Below are 22,441 nucleotides of genomic sequence, written 5' to 3'. Positions count from 1 at the left end.
AGAGAGGATGTGGTGGGAGAGAAAAGGTTGAGATAGAGGAGAGGGACAGTTGGAGAGAGAGAGAGAGAAAGAGCATGGAACATTTTACTAGAGTGCTGTCTGGTTGTCGTTCTATGTTGTTCTTTCAAACTGGTTTCATATCTGCAGCAGAACCATGCATCCTCTTAGACATGGTTCTTGTTCCCGCAAGTTACGTGTTCTCAGTTTTCCAAGCCCAACTTGCAGCCAGGACACAGGATACCCTATTGCACAAGATGTTGAAAATAGGTATTTTGGGGTTGAAAACATGTTGAAAATATGTTTTTCAACCAATTCTGCTCATTGGGTAAAATCTGCTATAATTCTTCAAGATTTATAGAATATAGCAGTGGTGTTTACATGGAATTGACTGAAACAAGCTCTCTGATGTAGTCATGTGTCTCGTTTCAGCACATTGTCTGTTGACCCCTGACCTATTCTAGCATCTGTATGATAAGAAGAGGTTTGAGGCCCACACACTTTCTTAGAGATCTGCACAAGAACACTAGTTATATTTGGCCCACACACTCAAACACACCCCTACCCAAGGCTTCTGTCACTTCCCTCTGTACACAATGAGATGTACAAGCCCTTGCCCTTTCCTGTGGCCAAACAAACAGGCGTAACAGGGTTTGGGAGTGGAAACGCTGGGACACGCTGGCCGGCAGTGAGCTCAGCCATTACGAAAGCATGACTGTGGTCTTCGACCCTGCCTCAGCCCCACCGCTGCAGCGCTTCCACTTCCTCCCTGGGTCAGAGGTCAAGATCTGGAGCCCACTGCACATGGGAAATAGTGTGTGCGTGCATGCGTGCGTGCGTGCGTGTGTGCGTGTGTGTGTGCGTGCCAGACAGCAAAGGCTGTAGTGATGTCAAAGCAAAAGTTTCTACTGCATGGTTTTAACCAGGCTATTAGTTGTACTTTGTAGCCCTTTGTCTGTTTATGTGAATCAGTGTGCGAATGACCTCGTTAGTGCACTTATGATCATGTGCACATGCTCCCAGGCTACAACTGTGCCATTGTGTGAGTGACACCAAGGAGAAGTATATATTAGCAAGATAAATGCAGCAGCCTCGGACGGTCCCACCAAACGCCTCTGAGAGTGTTGGGACTTGCATACCATACTTCCCTGGTCATGGTATTTCTACTGTAATCTATGTTCAGGTGGATCATATCTTCGTTGGATGACAAGGCTCTCTTATCTGGCTTTAGATGTGTTTTCTCTCTCTCCTTATCTCTCTGTCCGTCTGAGCGAGGGAGCATTTCCCCCGGCCCATCTTCCCCGGTGGCCTCGCCAGCCCCACCACTCCCTTCCCTCTTTCCTGGAGGGAAATACAACAACAAAAACCAGACGGCAGAAAGCAAAACTTAGCGGATAGCTTCAGAATGCTATGTTTATGTTTGACTATGTGTTTGGTTTAACAATGTTTCTCGTTGGAAAAATGGTATGTTGTTATGTTTCAGGTGACCACAGCTTGCATCCCAGCTCTCTCGTCTGATCTGGTAAGTTGACCACTCGTTCTCTCTCTCTCTCTCTCTCTCTCTCTCTTTCTGTCTCTCTCTCTCTCTCTCTCTCTCTCTCTCTCTCTCTCTCTCTCTCTCTCTCTCTCTCTCTCTCTCTCTCTGTCTCTCTCTGTCTCTCTGTCTCTCTCTGTCTCTCTGTCTCTCTGTCTCTCTGTCTCTCTTGCTCTCTCTCACTCTTTTATAGTCCACTTCATTCCTTCAATTTATGTTTGAAATAAATCAGCTGTGACCATCCCTAAATCTGCAGTGCTGTTGGAAAATGGCAGAAGCTTCTCTTTTCCTTGGCTTGAAGAGTGGGCTTGGTTTTGGTTTGTTCTTGTATGAGGAGAGGATTTTCTAGAGGTAGATTGTAACAGGAAGTCTCTCCTTGTTGCATTACCGTATGTCTCTCCTTGTTGTATTACTGTATGTCTCTCCTTGTTGCATTACTGTATGTCTCTCCTTGTTATATTACCGTATGTCTCTCCTTGCTGCATTACCGTATGTCTCACCTTGTTGCATTACCATATGTCTCTCCTTGTTGCATTACCGTATGTCTCTCCTTGTTGCATTACCGTATGTCTCTCCTTGTTGCATTACCATATGTCTCTCCTTGTTGCATTACCGTATGTCTCTCCTTGTTGCATTACCGTATGTCTCTCCTTGTTGCCTACAGCAGGGCAAAGGAACTGCTCCATCCCGACACATCCAACACCTGGTAAGAGTGTTCTTTCTTCCTCTCCACAAATGAATGCTGATGCTGTTTCTCTTATCGGTGTCAGAAATGGTGGTCATTTAATTTCTCTGTCTTCAGGGCTCCACAAGGTCTTTGACTTACAACAAACAGAGGAACACCCTCTCCAGGTAACTCAGCTCTCTATCATACCCTATTTCAATGCATCATTCCCTTGAAGAGGAGGATGAGGAAGAGGGGGAGGATGAGGAGCAGGGGGAGGATGATGGTGAGGAGGATCTACTGAAGCATTGTGATGAGGGGGTGGAAGAGGAGGAGGAGGGGGAGGGAGGAGCAAGGGGGAGGATGAGGAGGAGGATGATTATGTACTGTAGCATTATGATGTGGAGGAAGAGGATGGAGATGATGATGTACTGTAGCATTATGAGGAGGAAGAGGATGTACTGTAGCATGATGATGAGGAGGAAGAGGCTGTACTGTAGCATTATGATGAGGAGGAAGAGGATGTACTGTAGCATGATGATGAGGAAGAAGAGGATGTACTGTAGCATTATGATGAGGAGGAAGAGGATGTACTGTAGCATGATGATGAGGAAGAAGAGGATGTACTGTAGCATTATAATGAGGATGAAGAGGAGGGAGATGATGATGTACTGTAGCATTATGATGAGGAGGAAGAGGATGTACTGTAGCATTATGATGAGGAGGAAGAGGATGTACTGTAGCATTATGATGAGGAGGAAGAGGATGTACTGTAGCATTATGATGAGGAGGAAGATGATGTACTGTAGCATTGTGATGATGAGGAAGAGGAGGAAGAGGATGTACTGTAGCATTATGATGAGGAGGAAGATGATGTACTCCTACTCCTCTTTATTCTCTATATTTGTCTTCTCTTCTCCCTGCTCTCGCTTGCTCTCTCTCTCTCTCTCTGTTTCTATGCTCTCACTCCTCCTTTTATCCCTCTCATTCTCCACATCCTCTCATTCTCCACCTCCTGTCATTCTCCATCTTATCTCATTCTCCACCTCCTGTCATTCTCCAGCTCATATTATTCTCCACCTCCTGCCATTCTCCACCTCATCTCATTCTCCACCTCCTGTCATTCTCCACATCTCATTCTCTACCTCATCTCATTCTCCACCTCATCTCATTCTCCACCTCCTGTCATTCTCCACCTCATCTCATTCATTCTCCACCTCATCTCAATCTCTACTTCATCTCATTCTCCACGTCAAATCAAATCAAAATCAAATGTATTTATATAGCCCTTCGTACATCAGCTGATATCTCAAAGTGCTGTACAGAAACTCAGCCTAAAACCCCAAACAGCAAGCAATGCAGGTGTAGAAGCACCTCATCTCATTCTCCACCTCATCTCATTCTCCACCTCCTGCCATTCTCCACCTCATCTCATTCTCCACCTCATCTCATTCTCCACCTCATCTCATTCTCCACCTCATCTCATTCTCCAACTGCACTACCTCAAGGTCTTTCTGTGGCGCATTACATATTTTTCAGAGTTTCTCTCTTGACCCCATTCTTCAAATCAGTTGCGATCACTAGTTTGGTGAACGCTGGGTTAATTAATATAAGGGAGACTGAAAATGTACGTTTTCAGGGTTGTTTTAGAGCTCAAAGCCGTAACAGAACATAAATATATAGACCACAGCATAAATCCCAGCAATCTCCCTGATTAGGAGTATCAGTGTGGACCGTGTGATGGAGAGAGTCATGGAGCGTCATTATGACTTTGACCTGACCTACATCACTGAGAGGATCATCTCCGTGTTCTTCCCCCCTCTGCTGGATGAGCAGCGCTACCGTCTCAACCTCAAGGAGGTGACCGCCATGCTCAGGTCCAAGCACCAGGACAAGTTCCTGGTGAGTACAGTACTTCCTGGCGCTGATGTAGACATGGGCTAGCTTCCAATATCCACACTACCAGCCTAAGTGGTATGCTGGTATGGATATTGGAAAGTAGCCATACACTCAGTGACACTTTCATATGGGGTTTTATATGTGCTACTTGCTGGCAGGGGCGTCATGCACCACACAAAAATCTGAGGGGTCACAAAGTACGTGAGGATGGCTTGGGGGGGGTCCGGCGGGGGGCTAGGACCCCCTTTTCGAAAGTTTGAGAATCTTTCAAACAATTGAAACAACCTTTTCCTGCAATCTAAAGCCATAATCATAATGTTTAATTGTATGCCAAAGAAACATCAAGCTTAGCATTTCTCTTGAGCTGTCTGTGCATCCTCTTGGTTATTTTTTTAAAGAAACTAAATATGCTTCTCTGCATCCCTGCTAAAATCTGGATAAAAGGTTGAAAGGCATGTTAGTCTTATTCAGTACATTTAGTAATTGCTTGCTTTTCTAAAGTCTACCAACCTTGCCAGCAGACATGCCAGCTAAGATAGTTAGACAAGCTAGCTACTTTAACTTGATTGATAGCCTGATATGGATTCTTGGTAGCTAATTGGGAGATGAGGTTGGGAGATTCGGATCCTCGCTGGGTTAGCTAAAGACAACTTAATAAAATGGCTAGGTGGCTAGTAGTATTACAGAGAAACAACAACAACAAAATAAACCAAAAAATATGATTATTTTATTTATTATTTTTAATTAAAAGACAAATCTGAGGGGGCACGTGCCCCTGTGCCCCCTATGGGCATGACGCCTCTGCTTGCTGGGCTGGTTGAACACACATCATTCATTTGAATATCCATTTTTCAGCTCTTCAACCTCTCTGAACGGCACCATGACATCACCCGCATGAATCCAAAGGTATAATTTTTTATTTTCTGTATCAATACTGTATCAGTTTCTAAGGCTAAGTATATTAATGTACTTTTCCTCACTATTTTCCCATGTGGTCCAGGTCCTTGACTTCGGCTGGCCTGACTTCCATGCCCCTCCCCTGGACAAGATCTGTGCCATGTGTAAGGCCATGGAGACGTGGCTGACCTCCGACCCCCAGCATGTGGTGGTCCTGCACTGCAAGGTCAGGGTTCAGGCCTGTTGCTGACTAGGTTTTAAAGGGTTGTTTTGTTGTTTTAGGGGCTTTTAGGGGCTGCTGGCTTCACATAGATGACTCACGTATTTCACTCACAGAGGCTCTTTGATCAGTGCAATAAGTCATCTTTGTATCTTTTCACTGTGAAATGTTGAAATTGCTATGAGATCTTGTAGGCGTAGTGACATCCGTGTCTTTAAAACAATATTAATCCGTAAACCTTTGGGACTTCATGTTCTTTTGGCACTGATCTTTCTCCTTCAGGGCAACAAGGGCAAAACAGGAGTGATTATTGCAGCCTACATGCACTACAGCAAGATCTCTGCAGGGTGAGTGTCCTGTCCTGCATCCAAAGCCACAGTTTCCACACTGAGCATGGTTTAAGGCTGTAGTAGTGGAAACTGGCTTGTTCTTTGGCTCAAGCCAGCTGCATTCATGTACTTCTGGCTCTTAGAGAGCCTGGTCTTGTCCATTATGGGAAAGTTGTGTAAATGTTGTATAATTCTCTACATGAAGTGTGTATTCTTGTTGTGGCGTGTGTCGCTTTAATTCTGTTTTTTTGTGTTTGAGCAGGGCAGACCAGGCCCTCAGCACCCTGGCCATGAGGAAGTTCTGCGAGGATAAGGTATCTTCCTCCCTCCAACCGTCCCAAAACAGGTAGGCACCATCTTGTTGTCCATGTTGTCTGTATCACTAACCAACAAGTGCTGTAGATGTCTGTATGTCTCTCTCTCTTCCCTCTTCCTTCCCATCCCTTTCTCTCAGGTAGACACTGAGTGTACAAAACATTAACAACACCTGCTCTTTCCATGACATAGACGGACCCGGTGAATCCAGCTGAAACCGTATTAATGTCAATTGTTAAATCCACTGCAATCAGTGTAAATGAAGGGCAGGAGACAGGTTAAGACGCGGGCTGTGTATTTGTGCGATTCAGAGGGTGAATGGGCAAGACAAAACATTTAAGTGCCTTTGAACGGGGTCTGGTAGTAGGTGCCAGGCATAGCGGTTTATGTAAACAACTGCAATGCTGCTGGATTTTTCATGGTCAACAGTTTCCTGTGGGTATCAAGGATGGTCCACCACCCAAAGGACTTCCAGCCAACTGGACACAACTGTTGCAGCATTGGGAGTCAACATGGGCCAACATCCCTATGGAACGCTTTTGACACTTTGTAGAGTCCATGCCTAAGCGAATTGAGGCTGTTCTGAGGGCAAAAGGGGAGGTGTTCCTGTTTGGTATACTCAGTGTATATATTACTTCATGCATCCTTTTCACCAACATTCAGTGTTGTTTTATTTGATTTGATGTTGTCTTTTGTGAAGTGTGCTTACAAATCACCCAGCCCTCCCTCCCCCTCTTCCCTCGCTCTCTCTCTCCCTCTTCCCTCGCTCTCACTCTCTCTCTCTCTATATATATATCTCTCTCTCTCGCTCTCTATCTCTCTCTCACTCTTCCCTCTCTCTCACGCTGCCCTCCCTCTTCTCTCTCTCTCTCTCCACCTCTCTCTCTCTCTCTCACACACACTGCCCTCCCTCCCTCCATCCCTCTCCATCCCTCTTCCCTCTCTCTCGCTCTCTCTCTCACGCTGCCCTCCCTCCATCCCTCCCTCCCTCTCTATCTCTCTCTCTCTCGCTCTCTCTCTCATGCTGCCCTCCCTCCATCCCTCCCTCTCTATCTCTCTCCGTCTTCCCTCTCTCTCTCTCTCTCTCTCACACTGACCTCCCTCCATCCCTCCCTCCCTCTCTCTCTCACTCTCTCTCTCTCACTCTTCCCCCTCTCTTTCTCTCTCTCTCTCTCTCTCTCTCTCTCTCTCTCTCTCTCTCGCTCTTTCTCTCACGCTGCCCTCCCACCCTCTCTATCTATCTATCTCTCTCTCTCTCTCTCCCTCTTCCCCCTCTCTCTCTCTCTCATGCTGCCCTCACTCCATCCCTCCATCCCTCTTTCCTCTCTCTCTCTCTCTCTCTCTTTTCACACTGCCCTCCCTCCCTCTCTATCTCTCTCTCTCTCTCTCTCAGGTATATCTACTACTTTGGGGGGCTCCTCTCTGGGGCGATCAAGATGAACAGCAGTCTGCTACTCCTCCACCAGGTCCTCATCCCCACGCTTCCTAACTTCCAGGGCAAAGGAGGTGAGGCCGTGCGAGGGGCACCACACACTTGTTTCCCCTGACTGACAGTTGGCTCCTCCCATCCTCACATTAGACCACTACACTCGGGTGCTGAGTCTGTCTCAGTCTGTCTTTACAGTAGAGACCGTGGTGTGTGTGTGTGTGTGCGTGCTAGTGCGTGCATGTGCCAGGTGTGTGTGTGTGTGTGCTAGTGCGTGCATGTGCCAGGTGTGTGTGTGTGTGTGTGTGTGTGTGTGTGTGTGTGTGTGAAGGCCTGTCTGTGCAGAAGGCTCTGAGATATGGCCCTGTGAATGATAGTAGTGTTTTCAGATGGTCAAATTCACCCTCCACCTACACACTGGGCTGTTTATCTTGAATTGTTTGACGGATAGAGACAGAGACAGTCAGCACATTCCACTGAACACCGCCTCTCTTTATCGTTGCCCAGGTTACTTCCCCTTCCTGAAGATCTACCAGTCCATGCAGCTGGTCTATACATCAGGGATATAGTGAGTCTGCATCACTTCATGTCCTACAGTATTATCAACCAACACCACTGACAGAAAAGACACATCTCTAACTCGGACAGGATGTGTCTTTAGGTCTACTTGTCCTTATGTGTGTCTATTTGTATTCATATGTTGTGTGTTGTCTGTCCACAGTGACTTGAAGGGTTCTGTGGGCAGAAGACTGTGTGTGACCATTGAGCCTGCACTGCTGCTGAAGGGAGACATCATGGTGAGTGAGACCATCTGTCTGGCCATTAGACTAGTCCTCTTTTTTTCTCAAGTGAAGTCACCGCCTTGCCACTGGCAGTCCATTAAGTATGATTCTCTCTCTCTGTTCCCTCTCTACCGCTCTGTCTCTCCCCGCAGGTGAAGTGTTACCACAGACGGGCACAGGGTGCAGAGAGGGACACAGTGTTCAGACTGCAGTTCCACACCTGCACCATCCACGGGGCCCAGCTATGGTTCGGCAAGGGGGAGTTGGATGAGGCCTGTACTGGTAGGAACTAGTGGGGTTCTGGGGGGGTCCATTGCTTCATTGTATATTGAACACGATCATTTCCTAATTCCGCTAATGTGATTACGTTCTGTGAAATGTTAAATTACTCCCAACTGAAAAGTTGTGCTCTGTATTGAAAAAGCACCAGGGGGTTTATGTGGCAGTAATGATCCCAATCGGATAAGTACTGACAGAATTTAAAGGAAAACAGTAAAATGTATTTTCTCAGATGAACGATTTCCCTCGGATGCCACTGTGGAGTTTGTCTTCTCCTCGGGACCAGAGAAAATGAAAGGTTGGTTTGAACTATGCATTTACAGTGTAACAGTGCCAGGGAACACAATAACAAGTTTGTATTGATGTGTTTGATCACGTGTCTAATAACATGAACTCTCTCCTCAGGGCGTGAGTACCAGAGAAATGACCCTGCTGTCACAGTGGACTACAACACAGCTGATCCAGTGGTGCGCTGGGACTCCTATGAGAACTTCAACCAGCGCTATCAAGACAGCCTCGATGGTACAGTCCAGAGAAGTACAGAGAACCAGGGAGACACTCTCAATAATACATTCAGCCCGCAGTTAATACTGTGCTGATGATACTGTACTCTGAAGCTATGTTACATCTCTGCTCTCTCTCCCTCTCAGACATAGCCCACACCAGGGGTCCAGTGGACGGAAGTCTGTACGCCCAGATAAAGAAGCGTCTCTCAGCCCCAGGCTCTGGCTCCCTGACCTCCACCAATGGCAGTCCAGCAGGCACCAGCGAGGAGAGGCCCAGTCAGAGCCAGCTGCTCTCTCCCAGCTCTGACTCTCTCACTCACTCCGGCCACTCGTCTGCCCTCCCAGAGCATTCAGAGGAGTCCAAAGGGCTCCCGCCACCCACCCGGCAGGAGAGAGAGGACCTGGACCGACTGCTGGGGGGCATCGAGGGGGAGAGGGACGGCCTGGACAGAGAGAGGGAGACTGCCATCCTGGACGATGGGGACTTGTCGTCTGAGCATACTGGCACCCTGAGGCTCGACCGCTCCTGTTCTTGCAGGGTGGGCTACCACTCCCAGCGCTGTGCCGAGCCCGACTGTGACCGACTCCACCTCATGTCCAGCGGCTACTGCCGGGACAGAGCTCCGGGCACCAACGGCCACCCTGGGTCACCGCCCTTGACTAACCCTGCCACCGTCCCCTCACACATGGACCTGTGTCAGCACTACAGCCCACACCCTCAACCCCATCAGGCCCTGCCTCCCCCTGACCTGGTATGGAACCGCCAACAGGGCCCTCCACACTACCTGCACCGTGAGGGACCCTCTCGTCACCCCTCTCTGTGCCCCTATCCATCCCAGGACCTGACCTCTCACCCCCACACCCTTCATCCCGGGCGCCTGCTCTGTAGAAGTGATGACTATGGTCCGTACCATCACCCTCCCTCACACACCCACCATCACCCTCACCACCCCAAGTCCTCCGGGTCCTACCAAGATATGCTGCTGCTGGACGGCATGCCGCCCCCTGGCTGCCCTTGCCGGGACTGCCTCACCAGGAGGGAGGATTCAGCCTTCCACGGCCTGCGGCTGGAGCGAGGAGAGAGCTTCCACTGGGACAGAGAGGCAGAACTGCAGCATCGGGAAGCAGGGCTAAGGAGAGTAAGGGAGTCTGAGCTGCCTAGAGGGGCAGAGATGCATTGGGAGAGGGAGGCAGGGGGACTGAGAAGAGGCAGGGAGATGTCACTGCACTGGGAGAGAGACAGGGAGGCAGAGCTCCAATGGGAGAGGGAGAGAAAGGCCGACTATTGGCACCGGAGGGCCTACAGGCTTCAGGACCACGAGCTACCTGCCTTCTCTTTTGACCCTCTACCGTCCGGTCACCCTGCGTACCCAGAGGCGTCTCGCTCCCACGGCCACGCCCACCTGGACCTGAAGTACAGCAGCAACAGCAGCAGTGGCTACCAGACCCCGCACCAGGTCTGCCTCTGCTCCCACTACCAGCCCTCCCCATCTGAGAGCAGGGGTTATGCCTCAGGTTACCAGTCTGAGTCCACCTCCCCTCTGCCCCCTCCCTCCACCCTGTCAGGCCCCTGCAGCCACACCAGAGGGCCAGCAGACCACCACCCCGAAGCCCACACTCAGCAGTACCCATCTGAGAGCCAGACAGGTGAGACAATACATTTAAACCAATGTAGGAAATCATTATTCAACTGACAGTTCTGTCACATAAAGTCATTCTCTCTGTTCGCTGTCTTCCATAAGATGGAAGGGGGATGAGTGAGAACGTGAGTTGGCGGGACCACATCTCCCAGGGTTCCTTCAAGAGGATGCATCCTTCAAGAGATGTCCCGTGTTCCACGCCCTCTGACCTCTCTAGGCCGCCCACCCCTGTTCTCACCAGCAGCCCTCTGTGCACACAAGAAAGGTGCCTATTCTGCTGTCTTCTTTTTAACATCTGCAAAAGTCACATATCAGAAATGAAACATTCCAACATTACATGTAAGAATATATTGCATACCTCTTTAATATGACTTTCTGTTTGTTTCAGCCTCAGTCTAGGGGTGCACTCACTAGTTGGATCGACTGACATAGTCAACAGTGACTGTGAGTCTGTCCAGTCTCAGGATAGGCCCGGCAGTGCTGCTGCTCAGGGGTCGCAGGTCACCCAGCAACACATCCCTGACCCTTTACAGTCTACATCCGTGACACCCACACCTTCCCCTACCCAACCCAACAGCCGCTGGACCACACTGACAGCAACACAACCACCCTCACCCCACCAGCCCCAGAACCACAGTGCTACACCTTCACCCCACCAGCCCCAGAACCACAGTGCTACATCTTCACCCCACCAGCCCCAGAACCACAGTGCTACATTTTCACCATACCAGCCCCAGAACCACAGTGCTACATTTTCACCAAACCAGACCCAGAACCACAGCGCTACATCTTCTCCCCAACAGCCCCAGAACCACAGAGCTACACCTTCACCCCACCAGCCCCACAGAGCTACACCTTCACCCCACCAGCCCCAGAACCACAGTGCTACATCTTCACCCCACCAGCCTCAGAACCACAGTACTACATCTTCACCCCACCAGCCCCAGAACCACAGTGCTACATCTTCACCCAAACAGCCCCAGAACCACAGTGCTACATCTTCACCCAAACAGCCCCAGAACCACAGTGCTACATCTTCACCGCACCAGCCCCAGAACCACAGTGCTACATATTCACCCCACCAGCCCCAGAACCACAGTGCTACATCTTCACCCCACCAGACCCAGAACCACAGTACTACATCTTCACCCCACCAGCCCCAGAACCACAGAGCTACATCTTCACCCCACCAGCCCCAGAACCACAGTACTACATCTTCACCCCACCAGCCCCAGAACCACAGTGCTACATCTTCACCCCACCAGCCCCAGAACCACAGTACTACATCTTCACCCCACCAGCCCCAGAACCACAGTGCTACATCTTCACCCCACCAGCCCCAGAACCACAGTGCTACATCTTCACCCCACCAGCCCCAGAACCACAGTGCTACATCTTCACCCCAACAGCCCCAGAACCACAGTGCTACATCTTCACCGCACCAGCCCCAGAACCACAGTGCTACATCTTCACCCCACCAGCCCCAGAACCACAGTGCTACATCTTCACCCCACCAGCCCCAGAACCACAGTGCTGCATCTTCACCCCACCAGCCCCAGAACCACAGAGCTACATCTTCACCCCACCAGCCCCAGAACCACAGTGCTACATCTTCACCCCACCAGCCCCAGAACCACAGTGCTACATCTTCAACCCACCAACCCCAGAACTACATTGCTACATCTTCACCTTTAACTACAACCAGCCAGCCCAGCAACCACTGCCACCCTGCTACACCCACTCAGACACCCACTGAGGAAGCTAGCCTAACTGGTCCAAAGACCACCCATCCTACAGAGACTGCTGTACTGCCTCCTGTTGCCCAGCCCCAGTTCCAGTCCCCCAACCCTGTACCTGGAGCATGTCCACTCAGGAAACTGACCACAGAGGTCCCTAAATCCAGCTCCACCCTCACCTTGGCCCCTTCCTCCCCCCAGCCTCCCATCAGCAGTCTGGAGGGGTTCCCCTCCTCAGAGCCTCCTGTCCCCGGCTTCGCCACCCTGGGCCGGAGGTTGATGCTGGTCACTGAGCCCCCAGGACCCCTGCAGCACTACCCTGGCATGGAGGGCAGCACCAGTGGGCACTCTCCAGCCCCTGAGGTACACACCACCCCCACATTCCCCATCTCTGCCACCGCCTGCTATCCCCCATCAGTCCCACATGTGCCATACTTGAGCTACACTGCTGTCACCATCCCCCAGTGCCAACTCCCAGAGAAACGGGGTCAGTCTGCCCAGCCAGGGTCGCCTAATTGCGGGGTGAGGACCCTGAGGCCAACCCCCTCACAGCACCATGTCACCTTCTCTCCAACGGTGGGGGAGATGGCGCCCCCTGCAGGCCAAGGGAAGGGAGTGCTATCTCTGGAGAGTGAGATGGCAGGCAGAGTCAGTGTTACGTTTGTCCAGGACAACTCACGCTTCTGGTACAAGCCTGGCATCTCCAGGGACCAAGGTAACTTCAGTTACTGTTTTACTTTTCATAAAGGAAGCAGACTGTTATGCAATATGCATGAACATTTTTCATGTCTATTTTCTCTATTCCTGAAGCCATAGCTGCGCTGAAGGAGAGAGAACCAGGGGCCTTTCTTATCCGGGACAGCAACTCCTTCCAGGGAGCCTATGGCCTGGCGCTGAAAGTGGCCACCCCGCCCGCTAACCTCAACAACCCCAGCAGCAGAGGTAGGACTCAACGCCTGCCCCTTGCCTACGTCTCAACCACCTAGATTTCTTCCACACAAAACACTTCAATTTCTGCTAGCCAGTCATGTTCTCCCTGTAACACACGCACACAGTGGTCGATCCATTGGAGCAGCTGGTGCGACACTTCCTGATTGAGACGGGCCCCCGTGGAGTGAAGATCAAAGGGTGTCAGAATGAACCCCACTTTGGTGAGCTGTTCATAATGAATAGGATGCTCTCCGTTTTGGGCTACATTGTTCGTTTTCAGTCATTTCGAGTGATATGTTCTATAGTTGTTCAGCCCAATGGAGAATTTAGTCTAATTGTGTGTGTGTGTGTGTGTGTGTGTGTGTGTGTGTGTGTGTGTGTGTGTGTGTGTGTGTGTGTGTGTGTGTGTGTGTGTGTGTGTGTGTGTGTGTGTGTGTGTGTGTGTGTGTGTGTGTGTGTGTGTGTGTGTGTGTGTGTGTGTGTGTGTTCCACAGGGAGTTTGTCTGCGTTAGTATACCAGCACTCCATCACTCCCATCTCTCTGCCCTGTTCCCTACGGATCCCAGAGAAAGGTCAGCAGCAACATCCCAACAACCCATGATGGACTGTAATGAGTTGGCCTACTGAAACTCAACATCCCAACAACCCATGATGGACTGTAATGAGTTGGCCTACTGAAACTCAACATCCCAACAACCCATTATGGGCTGTAATGAGTTAGCCTACTGAAACTCAACATCCCAACAACCCATGATGGACTGTAATGAGTTGGCCTACTGACACTCAACATCCCAACAACCCATTATGGACTGTAATGAGTTGGCCTACTGAAACTCAACATCCCAACAACCCATTATGGACTGTAATGAGTTGGCCTACTGAAACTCAACATCCCAACAACCCATTATGGGCTGTAATGAGTTGGCCTACTGAAACTCAACATCCCAACAACCCATTATGGGCTGTAATGAGTTAGCTTACTGACACTCAACATCCCAACAACCCATGATGGACTGTAATGAGTTGGCCTACTGAAACTCAACATCCCAACAACCCATTATGGGCTGTAATGAGTTAGCTTACTGACACTCAACATCCCAACAACCCATGATGGACTGTAATGAGTTAGCCTACTGAAACTCAACATCCCAACAACCCATTATGGGCTGTAATGAGTTAGCCTACTAAAGAACCAGTCCACACCTAAATAAAATAAACAGTTTTATAACCATTGATGCTAAGTACCCTCTCACAATCAAATCACGAGACAATTTGTGCTGAAAATGCAAATAATTACTGACTTCTGGCCTGGTGGGAACATTTCCAGCCATGCCCTCCTGATGGAGACAGAGTATATGATGCCCTCTTGTTTACATCTCCGTGTTGTAGATCCCATTGGAGAAATGCAGGAGCTGCAGTCACCTGCTAGTAACATGAGCACAGCTTCAGACCTGCTCAAACAGGGTGCAGGTGAGTCCCATGAATCAGTTATCATAATGCTCAATCACTAATGGCTGCATTCCTGCTGTTGTTGGTGAGAGACCCTGTTGTGTGTGACATCTACGATCACCACAGTGCTCTAAAGTGATCCCCATGGTTACATCCCTGTTTGTCTGAGTGGTAACTGTCCCGCCCCCCCCCCCCCTCTCTTCTCCAGCCTGTAATGTGCTTTACCTGAACTCTGTGGAGACTGAGTCACTGACCGGACCCCAGGCCATCTCCAGGGCAACCGGAGCCACCCTGGCACAGAACCCCCGGCCAGCGGCCACAGTGGTCCACTTCAAAGTGTCCTCACAGGGCATCACACTGACCGACAGCCAGCGCAGGTAACATGACCACTGACCAGTTCATATTACATTTACATTTAAGTAATTTAGCAGACGCTCTTATCCAGAGCGACTTACAAATTGGTGAATTCACCTTCTGACATCCAGTGGAACAGCCACTTTACAATAGTGATATGGCCTACATTTCTGAGGCCCATCACCCATGTTCAGTATATCATTAGCGATAAGTAAAGAAAATTGGAAGAAAGGTTTGCATGGATGTATTGTGGTAGATTAATGGAGATTGGGTTGGGATATCAATGGTCACACTGAATTGTCTGTCTGTCTGTCTGTCTGTCTGTCTGTCTGTCTGTCTGTCTGTCTGTCTGTCTGTCTGTCTGTCTGTCTGTCTGTCTGTCTGTCTGTCTGTCTGTCTGTCTGTCTGTCTGTCTATCTATCTATCTATCTATCTATCTATCTATCTATCTATCTATAGGGTGTTCTTCAGGAGACACTACCCAGTCAACAGTGTGACCTTCAGCAGCATCGACCCCCAGGACAGGAGGTGGGCAATGGAGCCAGCCAGCATCAGTTCTATATCCTCAATATAATGGAAACATTCTGACCACACAGTATCACATCAGTTCTATATCCTCAATGTAATGGAAACATTCTGACCACACAGTATCACATCAGTACTATATCCTCAATGTTATGGAAACATTCTGACAACACAGTATTACATCAGTACTATATCCTCAATATAATGGAAACATTCTGACAACACAGTATCACATCAGTACTATATCCTCAATATAATGGAAACATTCTGACAACACAGTATCAATATAATGGAAACATTCACCACACAGTATTACATATAGCCTCAATATAATGGAAACATTCTGACCACACAGTATTACATCAGTTCTATATCCTCAATATAATGGAAACATTCTGACCACACAGTATTACATCAGTTCTATATCCTCAATATAATGGAAACATTCTGACCACACAGTATTACATCAGTTCTATATCCTCAATATAATGGAAACATTCTGACAACACAGTATTACATCAGTACTATAGCCTCAATATAATGGAAACATTCTGACCACACAGTATTACATCAGTTCTATATCCTCAATATAATGGAAACATTCTGACCACACAGTATTACATCAGTACTATATCCTCAATATAATGGAAACATTCTGACCACACAGTATTACATCAATACTACACTGCTCAAAAAAATAAAGGGAACACTAAAATAACACATCCTAGATCTGAATGAATTTAATATTCTTATTAAATACTTTTTTCTTTACATAGTTGAATGTGCTGACAACAAAATCACACATAAATTATCAATGGAAATCAAATGTATCAACCCATGGAGGTCTGGATTTGGAGTCACACTCAAAATTAAAGTGGAAAACTACACTACAGGCTGATCCAACTTAGATGTAATGTCCTTAAAACAAGTCAAAATGAGGCTCAGTAGTGTGTGTGGCCTCCATGTGCCTGTATGACCTCCATACAACGCCTGGGCATGCTCTTGATGAGGTGGCGGATGGTCTCCTGAGGGATCTCCTCCCAGACCTGGACTAAAGCATCCGCCAACTCCTGGACAGTCTGGACAGTCTGTTGGTGGATGGAGCGAGACATGATGTCCCAGATGTGCTCAATTGGATTCAGGTGTGGGGAACGGGCGGGCCAGTCCATAGCATCAATGCCTTCCTCTTGCAGGAACTGCTGACACACTCCAGCCACATGAGGTCTAGCATTGTCTTGCATTAGGAGGAACCCAGGGCAAACCGCACCAGCATATGGTCTCACAAGGGGTCTGAGGATCTCATCTCGGTACCTAATGGCAGTCAGGTTACCTCTGGCGAGCACAAGGAGGGCTGTGCGGCCCCCCAAAGAAATGCCAACCCACACCATGACTGACCCACCGCCAAACTGGTCATGCTGGAGGATGTTGCAGGCAGCAGAACATTCTCCACGGCGTCTCCAGACTCTGTCACGTCTATCACATGTGCTCAGTGTGAACCTGCTTTCATCTGTGTAGAAAAATCAAATCAAATCAAATTTTATTTGTCACATACACATGGTTAGCAGATGTTAATGCGAGTGTAGCGAAATGCTTGTGCTTCTAGTTCCGACAATGCAGTAATAACCAACAAGTAATCTAACTAACAATTCCTAATCTACTGTCTTATACACAGTGTAAGGGGATAAAGAATATGTACATAAGGATATATGAATGAGTGATGGTACAGAGCAGCATAGGCAAGATACAGTAGATGGTATCGAGTACAGTATATACATGTGAGATGAGTATGTAAACAAAGTGGCATAGTTAAAGTGGCTAGTGATACATGTATTACATAAGGATGCAGTCGATGATATAGAGTACAGTATATAGGTATGCATATGAGATGAATAATGTAGGGTAAGTAACATTATATAAGGTAGCATTGTTTAAAGTGGCTAGTGATATATTTACAACATTTCCCATCAATTCCCATTATTAAAGTGGCTGGAGTTGAGTCAGTGTCAGTGTGTAGGCAGCAGCCACTCAATGTTAGTGGTGGCTGTTTAACAGTCTGATGGCCTTGAGATAGAAGCTGTTTTTCAGTCTCTCGGTCCCAGCTTTGATGCACCTGTACTGACCTGCCTTCTGGATGATAGCGGGGTGAACAGGCAGTGGCTCGGGTGGTAGATGTCATGATCTTCATGGCCTTCCTGTAACATCGGGTGGTGTAGGTGTCCTGGAGGGCAGGTAGTTTGCCCCCGATGATTTGTGCAGACCTCACTACCCTCTGGAGAGCCTTACGGTTGAGGGCGGAGCAGCTGCCGTACTGGTGATACACCCGCCAATGCTCTCGAGTGCGGAGAAGTTTGTGGTTTTGATGACAAGCTGAATTTCTTCAGCCTCCTGAGGTTGAAGCCTGCTGCGCCTCCTCCACGTCTCTTGTACGGCTGTCTGTGTGAGTGGACCAATCAGTTTGTCTGTGATGTGTATGCCGAGGAACTTAAAACTTGCTACTCTCTCCACTACTGTTCCATCAATGTGGATAGGGGGTGTTCCCTCTGCTGTTTCCTGAAGTCCACAATCATCTCCTTAGTTTTGTTGACGTTGAGTGTGAGGTTATTTTCCTGACACCACACTCCGAGGGCCCTCACCTCCTCCCTGTAGGCCGTCTCGTCGTTGTTGGTAATCAAGCCTACCACTGTTGTGTCGTCCGCAAACTTGATGATTGAGTTAGAGGCGTGCACAGCTTGAACAGGGAGTTGATGTGCCATCCTGGATGAGCTGCACTACCCTCACCACCTGGGGCCACTTGTGTGGGTCCAGTACCCAGTTGCACAGGGCGGGGTCGAGACCCAGGGTCTCGAGCTTGATGACGAGCTTGGAGGGTACTATGGTGTTGAATGCCGAGCTGTAGTCGATGAACAGCATTCGAAAGTGACCAAAACATCAGCCAGGAAGAATAGGAACTGAGAAGTGGTCTGTGGTCACCACCTGCAGAACCACTCCTTTATTGGGGGTGTCTTGCTAATTACCTATAACTTCCACCTGTTGTCTATTCCATTTGCACAACAGCATGTGAAATTGATCAGTGTTGCTTCCTAAGTGGACAGTTTGATTTCACAGAAGTGTGATTGACTTGGAGTTACATTGTGTTGTTTAAGTGTTCCCTTTATTTTTTTGAGCAGTGTATATCCTCAATATAATGGAAACTTTCTGACCACACAGTGTGTCTACACCATCCATTTAAATAAGAGAATACAGGCATTTCAATCATCACCATATTTCATTCATCTTGCTGTAAACCTGTGCATGGATCTGTATGAGCTTGAATTGTGTGCGTGTGTGTGTCTGTGTGTGTGTGTCTGGTGTGTGTGTGTGTGTGTGTGTGTGTGTGTGTGTGTGTGCGTGCGTGCGTGCGTGCGTGCGTGCGTGAGCACGAGCGTGTGAGATGGAGAGAGTGTGTGCGTGTGTCTGACTGGGTATTGCAAGCCTTGGCTGTGAACGTAAGCTGTACCTATGCCTCTGTGCTTGTTTGAGAGCTCTGTCTGTCTCTTTGCTTCAGGTGGACTAACTCAGACAGCACAACTTCTAAGTAAGTGCTCTACATGTCTGGACATGTTGCTTTTGGAGCATGATGTGTCTGCACTTAATGTGTGTTGACAATGTTTGATTACCTGCATGGCATCTTATTGCTTCTGTACCTTGGCCGTCATCCCGGTAAATATCTGTGGATCATGAACACAGTCTCAAATTCATGTTCACAAATATCTATGCTCACAGTTCCTGTTTTATGCCAATTTACGAAATCTGTGGGGTTTGATGATTTAAAAAAAAATATTGTATTGTAGCTTAGGAGATATTATGCTAACGTGATCCACCATCCTGAACGCTGGTCTCTCGTTTCGTTTCACTTCACTGAATCTGAGAGGGCGAAACCGAATGGAAGCTTGTGAGATCAGGATGGTTGAACAAGGCAAATATTATCCTTCCAGGTCGTACCTTCTACTACAGTAACTGTAATTAGCTGGCCCATACTTTAGTCTCACCCTGTTTCCTTCTCAAGTGTTGATCAAATAGGTCTCAGTCGTCATATCAAACCAGTAAGAATGGGCATCACCATGTCTGAGTAAGTGTGTATTTCTCCCCCCTCTATCTCTTTCCTTTCTCCTCCTCCTCCTCCTCCTGTTCAATAGGGTGTTTGGGTTTGTAGCCAAGAAGCCAGGCAGCATGGCAGAGAACGTGTGTCATCTGTTTGCCGAGCTCGACCCGGAGCAGCCTGCCTCAGCCATCGTCAACTTCATCAACAAGGTGATGTTAGGGCCGCAGCGCAGGTAGAGAGACAGAAAAGGACCAAGCCAGGGACCTGTCACCGCAACAACACTGTCACAACTCCTAAAGAGAATCAGGAGGCCACAGAATTGCTTTACAGACCCATAAAGCACCAGTGGTGGTGACATCTTTTCAAAGACTGAGTTTTGACCCCAAAGGCTCAACATTTTAAACATGACTGCCATTTTGAATTATAATCTAAATGTAATCTTGTTAATATTCTAATGTCTAAAATGCCGCCATTGATAGTTGCCTTCGAGATACCAAAGCTTTGTTGTCACTTGTTAGTCAGTAATCTAAGGTATCAATAAGTAGCCTAGTCTACCAAAGATCTTGCCTCAACCCTGTCACTCTCCCTTTGACAATCACAAGTGTAAGTCAAACACAATGTAGAAGATGATACAGTCCTACAGCAGGTTACAGTAGACTACAGTAGATTACAGTAGGCTACATTAGGCTACAGTAGATTACAGTAGGCTACAGTAGACTGACTACATTAGGCTACAGTAGATTACAGTTGGCTACAGTAGACTGACTACATTAGGTGACAGTAGATTAAAATTGGCTACAGTAGACTGACTACATTAGGCTACAGTAGATTACATTAGGCGACAGTAGACTGACTACATTAGGCTACAGTAGATTACTGTTGCCTACTGTAGTCTACTGTAGACTGACTACATTAGGCTACAGTAGATTATAGTAGGCTACAGTAGACTACAGTAGACTACAGTAGGCTACAGTACACTGACTACATTAGGGTACAGAAGGGTATGTTAGGCTACAGTAGATTACAGTAGGCTACAGTAGACTGACTACATTAGGCTACAGTAGATTACAGTTGGCTACAGTAGACTGACTACATTAGGCTACAGTAGATTACAGTTGGCTACAGTAGACTGACTACATTAGGCTACAGTAGATTACAGTTGGCTACAGTAGACTGACTACATTAGGTGACAGTAGATTAAAATTGGCTACAGTAGACTGACTACATTAGGCTACAGTAGATTACAGTTGGCTACAGTAGACTGACTACATTAGGCTACAGTAGATTACAGTAGATTACAGTTGGCTACAGTAGACTGACTACATTAGGTGACAGTAGACTGACTACAGTAGACTGACTTAAACAGTAGACTGACTACATTAGGTGACAGTAGATTAAAATTGGCTACAGTAGACTGACTACATTAGGCTACAGTAGATTACAGTTGGCTACAGTAGACTGACTACATTAGGCTACAGTAGATTACAGTTGGCTACAGTAGACTGACTACATTAGGTGACAGTAGATTAAAATTGGCTACAGTAGACTGACTACATTAGGCTACAGTATATTACAGTAGGCTACAGTAGATTACAGTAGATTACAGTTGGCTAGACTGACTACATTAGGCTACAGTAGATTACAGTAGGCTACAGTAGACTACAGTAGACTACAGTAGGCTACAGTACACTGACTACATTAGGCTACAGTAGATTACAATAGGCTACATGTATATTACATTAGGCTACAGTAGACTACATTAGGCTATAGTGGATTACAGTAGACAACAGTAGACTGCAGTAGACTGACTACATTAGGGTACAGAAGATTACAATAGGCTACATGTATATTAGATTACTACAGTAGACTGGCTATAGTGGATTACAGCAGACTGCAGTAGACTGACTAGGGTACAGAAGGGTATGTTAGGCTACTGCATTAGACTGACTACATTAGGCTACAGTAGATTACAGTAGGCTACAGTAGACTACATTAGGCTACAGTAAACTACATTAGGCTACAGCAGGGTATGTTATGCTACAGTAGAAAGTAAAAGTGAGAAACGCCTATTTGTAATGTGCAAGCGACAAAGTGTATGTGGTTAGGGTATCAATGTGTGTGGAGGCTCGGAGTTAGGGCACAGATATGGTAATGTATGGAGGCTAGGGGTTAGGGTACAGATATAGTAATGTATGGAGGCTAGGGGTTAGGGCACAGATATGGTAATGTGGTGGAGGCTAGGGGCTAGGGTACAGATATGGTAATGTAGTGGAGGCTCGGGGTGAGGGCACAGATATGTGTGGAGGCTAGGGGTGAGGGTACAGCTATGGTAATGTTGTGGAGGCTAGGGGCTGGCTAGGGTACAGATATGGTAATGTAGTGGAGGCTCGGAGTGAGGGCACAGATATGTGTGGAGGCTAGGGGCTAGGGCAGAGATATGGTAATGTGGTGGAGGCTAGGGGTTAGGGCAGAGATATGGTAATGTGGTGGAGGCTAGAGGCTATGGTACAGATATGGTAATGTGGTGGAGGCTAGGGGCTAGGGCAGAGATATGGTAATGTGGTGGAGGCTAGGGGCTAGGGTACAGATATGGTAATGTGGTGGAGGCTAGGGCAGAGATATGGTAATGTGGTGGAGGCTTGGGGCTAGGGTACAGATATGGTAATGTGGTGGAGGTTAGGGGTTAGGGCACAGATATGGTAATGTGGTGGAGGCTAGGGGCTAGGGCACAGCTATGGTAATGTGGTGGAGGCTAGGGGCTAGGGTACAGATATGGTAATGTAGTGGAGGCTAGGGGCTAGGGTACAGATATGGTAATGTAGTGGAGGCTAGGTGTGAGGGCACAGATATGTGTGGAGGCTAGGGTACAGATATGATC

The 22,441-nt window shown here is 47.9% G+C and overlaps 1 protein-coding gene across 7 annotated transcripts in view; it reads left to right on the top strand.

Annotated features, from left to right (window-relative positions):
• LOC135503949 (tensin-2-like) overlaps positions 1–21,400 on the top strand; it is a 55,199-nt gene extending 33,799 nt beyond the window's left edge. For 4 of the 7 annotated variants that reach the window (XM_064922149.1, XM_064922154.1, XM_064922155.1 and 1 more), the window contains 26 exons: positions 1,481–1,519; positions 2,196–2,237; positions 2,334–2,383; positions 3,914–4,097; positions 4,950–5,000; positions 5,095–5,217; positions 5,494–5,558; positions 5,803–5,886; positions 7,249–7,361; positions 7,789–7,849; positions 8,003–8,078; positions 8,216–8,345; positions 8,575–8,640; positions 8,748–8,879; positions 8,993–10,495; positions 10,591–10,753; positions 10,877–12,939; positions 13,035–13,166; positions 13,280–13,375; positions 13,649–13,726; positions 14,544–14,624; positions 14,812–14,980; positions 15,417–15,485; positions 19,027–19,056; positions 19,658–20,891; positions 20,947–21,163. In XM_064922149.1, the coding sequence (XP_064778221.1) occupies positions 1,481–1,519; positions 2,196–2,237; positions 2,334–2,383; positions 3,914–4,097; positions 4,950–5,000; positions 5,095–5,217; positions 5,494–5,558; positions 5,803–5,886; positions 7,249–7,361; positions 7,789–7,849; positions 8,003–8,078; positions 8,216–8,345; positions 8,575–8,640; positions 8,748–8,879; positions 8,993–10,495; positions 10,591–10,753; positions 10,877–12,939; positions 13,035–13,166; positions 13,280–13,375; positions 13,649–13,726; positions 14,544–14,624; positions 14,812–14,980; positions 15,417–15,485; positions 19,027–19,056; positions 19,658–19,799 (5,742 nt within the window). In that variant the 3' untranslated portion in view covers positions 19,800–20,891; positions 20,947–21,163. Of the gene's footprint in view, positions 1–1,480; positions 1,520–2,195; positions 2,238–2,333; positions 2,384–3,913; positions 4,098–4,949; positions 5,001–5,094; positions 5,218–5,493; positions 5,559–5,802; positions 5,887–7,248; positions 7,362–7,788; positions 7,850–8,002; positions 8,079–8,215; positions 8,346–8,574; positions 8,641–8,747; positions 8,880–8,992; positions 10,496–10,590; positions 10,754–10,876; positions 12,940–13,034; positions 13,167–13,279; positions 13,376–13,648; positions 13,727–14,543; positions 14,625–14,811; positions 14,981–15,416; positions 15,486–19,026; positions 19,057–19,657; positions 20,892–20,946; positions 21,164–21,191 lie in introns of those variants that run through there. The other 3 variants (XM_064922150.1, XM_064922151.1, XM_064922152.1) reach the window with 3 other exon arrangements.
• The last annotated feature ends 1,041 nt before the right edge of the window (positions 21,401–22,441 follow it).

The sequence above is a fragment of the Oncorhynchus masou genome, chromosome 18 (genome assembly GCF_036934945.1).
Source record: "Oncorhynchus masou masou isolate Uvic2021 chromosome 18, UVic_Omas_1.1, whole genome shotgun sequence".
Taxonomy (NCBI): domain Eukaryota; kingdom Metazoa; phylum Chordata; class Actinopteri; order Salmoniformes; family Salmonidae; genus Oncorhynchus; species Oncorhynchus masou.
The sequence above is the reverse complement of the archived record's forward strand: the minus strand, read 5'-3'. Positions and strand labels throughout refer to the sequence as shown.